The following is a 4,726-nucleotide window of genomic DNA, read 5'->3' as shown; positions in this document are numbered from 1 at the left end:
TTATGTTCGTCATGTTGTTGAATGCATCTATTATGTTCAAGTTTCATGTGGTAATTGTTGTTGTTTATGTCGTAATTTTCGGTACGAGTTTAGGGATATGTTCCGTCGGAGCTGGCACGGCGCAAAAGGAAGTGATTTTGAAACAATCTATCCGTGTGATCTCCAATCCTGCAAAATTTGGAGAGGATGAACCGATTGCCACGGTTTGAGCTTTGAAGCGTCAGCGTTTGGGCGCCGATTCTAGAAAGCCATAACCGCTGGCCGCGCGAACCACACCTTCTCTTCTTCGCGTCAACGCGCACGGCCGGAGCTTCGCGTCTGCTTCCTGCGACATGCGTATCGTGATCCGGCAACCAATTCCACACGTCTAAACAATTAACCACCACGCCATCACCCGTCACGTAATCAGTTTTCGGCTTTAATTTCCTCTCGCAATCCATCCATCCCCTTCTTCTTCGTCTCCCCGGCAGACAGGAAGCGCGTGCGCGGGACGAAGAAGAAGTCTTGGTACTCGTTCTTCACAGACGGAAAGGGAGAAGGTGGTGGTGGCAATTGAAGCGACCGGGTCCCCATTTTTTTTTACCTCTTCTTCCTTCCTTCTCAGGTCTACTGCTTACTACTGTTATATAGCCGCTGTCAAGTTATCCTCCTCTCCCTCGTTCTTGCCCAATCTCCAGGCCCTGCCATCCCAGCTCTACGGCGCCCCAATCATCCATAGGTCCCAAGAATCAATCTTGCTTCGGCACTTCGGCCCCAAGAATTTCGCCATGAGCGGCGCCAGGTCCTACTTCACGTCCAAGAAGAAGGCTGCCGCGGCCGGCAACGGCCACGGCGCCTCCTCCCGGAACCCCTTCGACTCGGACTCGGACGACGGCGGAGCGACGCAGCAGAGGCCGCCGGCGCGGGCCTCCTCCGCGCCCATCCCCGCGGCCGACCAGCGGGGCTCCCTCTTCGCCGGCGGCGCCGAGGAGAGGACCGGGCCCTCGTCGGGGTTCGCCTCCTCGTCGTCGTCGTCGGCGGCCAGGAGCCGGTACAGGAACGACTTCCGCGACTCCGGGGGCGTGGACGGCCAGTCCGTGCAGGAGCTCGAGGGCTACGCGGCCTACAAGGCCGAGGAGACCACGCAGCGGGTGGACGGCTGCCTCAGGATCGCGGAGGAGATGCGGGACACCGCGTCCAAGACGCTCGTCACCGTCCACCAGCAGGGCCAGCAGATCAGGCGCACCCACGCCATGGCCCAAGACATCGACCAGGATCTCTCCAGGGTACGTACAGGATCTTGCTTTCTCCTTTCTAGACATCGTTACTGATTAGTCTAATTTTGCTCAGAACTTTTTCTTCTGAACTAAGATAAGAAGCTTGTAACTAGACTTACCCCCAAAAATCACATTACCAAACTATTAGAAACTACTGTAGTAGTATTAGCTATGGAAATTTCTGAAGCTGGAACTAATTGCTTAGGATAATTTAAACTGAGGCATGAAGTCGCAAGTTTATGATGATAAATTTCTCATTGCTTAGATGAACAGGACCGCAAAAGTTGACAACTTCTCATTGATTAGCCCAATTTTGTTGACAACTCCTTTTGAACCAAGATCACTGTTGGAAGCTTGGAACTACGCTTACTCAAAACATTACATTACCAAACTAGTAGAAACTAGTATTTTCTTTTATTTTTTTTGAAGTTGGAACTAGTTGCTTAGGATAATTTAAGTTGACGCATGAAGTCACGAGTTCATGCCGATGAATTGATCCTTGCTTAGATGAACAAGTTTCTGACGGTGCATTTTGTTCTGCCAAACTTATTTTCAGGGGGAAAAGCTGCTAGGGGATCTTGGAGGCTTGTTTTCCAAGACTTGGAAGCCTAAGAAGAATGGGGCAATCAAGGGTCCTATGCTAACCAGAGGTAAACTCTTTCCAGTGGAATCTTAAACAAGATTACAAGAACGATTATTACTGGCATGAGCAAATTGTACTTTGGTGTCACCATTCCATGCTACTTGTAAGTTGTAACTGAACGGATGGAATGGCATGGATGCAGATGATTCCTTCATACGCAAGGGCAACCATTTGGAGCAAAGGCAGAATTTGGGACTGACAGGTCGTCCACGTCGGTCCAAATCACGAGAAGCCCTTTCTGAACCTACGACAGGGCTCCAGAAAGTTGAGGTACATATAATCGCTATGAATGCCTCAAATTTTCCGTTCTGGATTCATGTCTGGGAGTGATACTATGTCGACACTATGTATTTTCTGATGATCTGGTTCATCTTGTCAGGTGGAGAAGGCAAAGCAGGACGATGCCCTATCTGATCTCAGCGACATACTCACGGAGCTGAAAGGCATGGCCGTTGACATGGGATCTGAGATTGGCAGGTAAATGCCTCACACTTCACTATTCTTACTTGCAGATCACAACCTAATAGGCATTTTTCCTAGCTTGTTAATGTTGTACAAAATATATTTTATTCCCTTATCCATAGCACTTTATTCTCCAAATATCAGAGTTACCATTCAACAGTGTCGATATCTAGTGCAACATTTCTGTAGTTATATTTTAGCATTGTTGCTAATGCTTCAGGGTGTAAGATTTACACAGGCTAAGTGGTGACATGCTCTTTTGTACATTGGTTGGTTTCAGGCAAACAAGCGACTTGGGTCATGCAGAGAAGGACTTTGACGAACTTAACTATAGGGTCAAGGGGGCTAACACTCGAACTCGCCGTCTGCTTGGGAGATAGATGAAATTGTGTTGTTACTGGAGGATTCCTATGACACTTTCTTTATCATCCACAGTTCGTTTTGTGGGTCGTTATTTCAGGCCATTTTGTGCATAAGACTCTGATCAGTATTGTTTTGGTTGGGGGAGATGACCGAGGAATTATTGAGTTTATTCTGGAATGACAATATACTGTAACTGTTATTGTGTATATATATGCTATAGACAGTAGAACATTCTCTATGTTGCAGTTAGTACATTTGCTGGGCGACATGCAAAACTGTTCTAAAATTTCAAAAAGGCATTACTTTCAATCTGAGATTCCAGATCAAGATCCCTTTTTAAACTAACTAACGATAATATTTGTGGATCTCAAGAAAAAAAAACGATAATATTTTTGAATCTTGCACACGATATTCTGACTAATAGTTTTAAAAGCAACTTTAAGGCTAACTTGCTCCTCAATTCGCCAACGATATCTCCACCACCTTGCCTACCTTGCAGCACTTAAACACCAGAATTGAGCAGATCAGGTGCCATGAGCAACTCGGATATGATGCTTTGATTGAGAACGAGTTGTGGGGTCTTGTCTTCCTCCTGGACTTCTGCTGCCAACATTGTTAGCTGTATATGGGATTTTCGCGATGGCACTTCACACATTACAATGTTTGATGGGTCATAGGAGGTTTCTCTCAGGAGCATGGCATCGACTACAAAATGCCTTAACCGGTTGTGGAGTCCTGCACCATTGGGGTTGTCCTCTCTACTGATGCCTCCTCTTGATCCATTCATCAAGTAGATACGAAACACTTTTTTACTTGACAACCTAGCTGAAATGGCCTATAGTCCACGACCCTTAGGGTTGTAGACATGCTCCCTCTCACGTTCCATGTTACAAAAGTATTTGAATGGTTTAGAAAAGCTCCCGGTGCCCAGTTTCAAAGTTTTACCTCTTTGGGTTCTATAGCATCAAAGTGTGGTGCCTCGCTATTTATCTTCAAATCTTTCCCACGCATATGCCTATTTTTTGTTATATGTTGATGACATAATCATGATGCTATTGCTCTGTCACTTCCTTAGCCAAATCATCACATCTTTAGAACTAGAATTTTCCATGACCGATATTGGACCCCTTTCACATTTTCTAGGCATATATGTCACACAATCTACCTCCAGCCTTCTTCTTTCTCAGTGCCATATGCACTGGACATTATCCACTGCATTGCCATGGGCAATTATAATATTGCCAAACCCCTACCCGTTTCGGATCTAAACATTCTCTACATGGTGTCAAACCCTTAGATAATCCTACCCAATATCGTAGTCTCATTTGTGCTTTGCATTACCTACCTATCACTCGACATGATCTCTCATATGTCAGATAACATGCATATCTTTTTATGCATACCCACAAATCTGCTTATTTTAGTCTTGTCAAGTGAATCATTTGGTACATCAAAGGCACAATTGATAATGTCATGCACAATGCTCCATCTCATATCATTCTCTCGTTGCTTGTTTTGATGTTGATTGGGGAAGTTCCTAACATGAGAAGATACACATTAAGTCTCTAAATCTTGTCCATTTCGAAAAAAAAAGTCTCTAAATCTTGTATCATGACAATCTCATCTATTAGTCCTCTAGGAGACATTTACCTTTCCACGATCTAGTGTCGAATAGGAATACAAATCGCTTTTCCCACATGTTGCAGAGAAATGTTGGATTCGACATATTTTGCGGGTTCTTCATGTCCCGATGTCAAAATAAACTATTTTATACATCAATAATGTGTACCTAATGTGCATAATTGCAAACACTATACCACACCAGAAAACCAAGCATATATAGATTGATATTGACTTTTTATGGGACGAGGTTGTCATTGATGAAGTACCAGTTCTGCATTTTCCTGCCTCTTCCTATTTGTAGATATCTTTTAAGTGGTTGCCGATGATAATTAGCAAATCACAGTCAATTCTTGAAGTCAGAGATCAAAATCCAGCTAGA

The 4,726-nt window shown here is 44.6% G+C and overlaps 1 protein-coding gene across 1 annotated transcript; it reads left to right on the top strand.

Moving 5' to 3' along the window:
- Positions 1–307: 307 nt before the first annotated feature.
- On the top strand, positions 308–2,992 carry LOC124649832 (SNAP25 homologous protein SNAP33-like). Its single transcript, XM_047189399.1, has 5 exons — positions 308–1,265; positions 1,813–1,906; positions 2,042–2,169; positions 2,279–2,376; positions 2,642–2,992. The coding sequence occupies exons 1-5, from the start codon at positions 768–770 to the stop codon at positions 2,739–2,741; spliced, it is 918 nt and encodes a 305-aa protein (XP_047045355.1). The 5' UTR covers positions 308–767; the 3' UTR covers positions 2,742–2,992.
- The last annotated feature ends 1,734 nt before the right edge of the window (positions 2,993–4,726 follow it).

The sequence above is a fragment of the Lolium rigidum genome, chromosome 4 (assembly GCF_022539505.1).
Source record: "Lolium rigidum isolate FL_2022 chromosome 4, APGP_CSIRO_Lrig_0.1, whole genome shotgun sequence".
NCBI lineage: Eukaryota > Viridiplantae > Streptophyta > Magnoliopsida > Poales > Poaceae > Lolium > Lolium rigidum.
The sequence above is the reverse complement of the archived record's forward strand: the minus strand, read 5'-3'. Positions and strand labels throughout refer to the sequence as shown.

Bases quoted from the DNA above. Each gene is read 5' to 3' on its own strand.
- LOC124649832 (XM_047189399.1), top strand. From the start codon at position 768: ATGAGCGGCGCCAGGTCCTACTTCACGTCCAAGAAGAAGGCTGCCGCG. The intron at 1,266-1,812 runs GTACGTACAGGA...ACTTATTTTCAG, and splicing joins TCGACCAGGATCTCTCCAGG to GGGGAAAAGCTGCTAGGGGA. The intron at 1,907-2,041 runs GTAAACTCTTTC...GCATGGATGCAG, and splicing joins GGGTCCTATGCTAACCAGAG to ATGATTCCTTCATACGCAAG.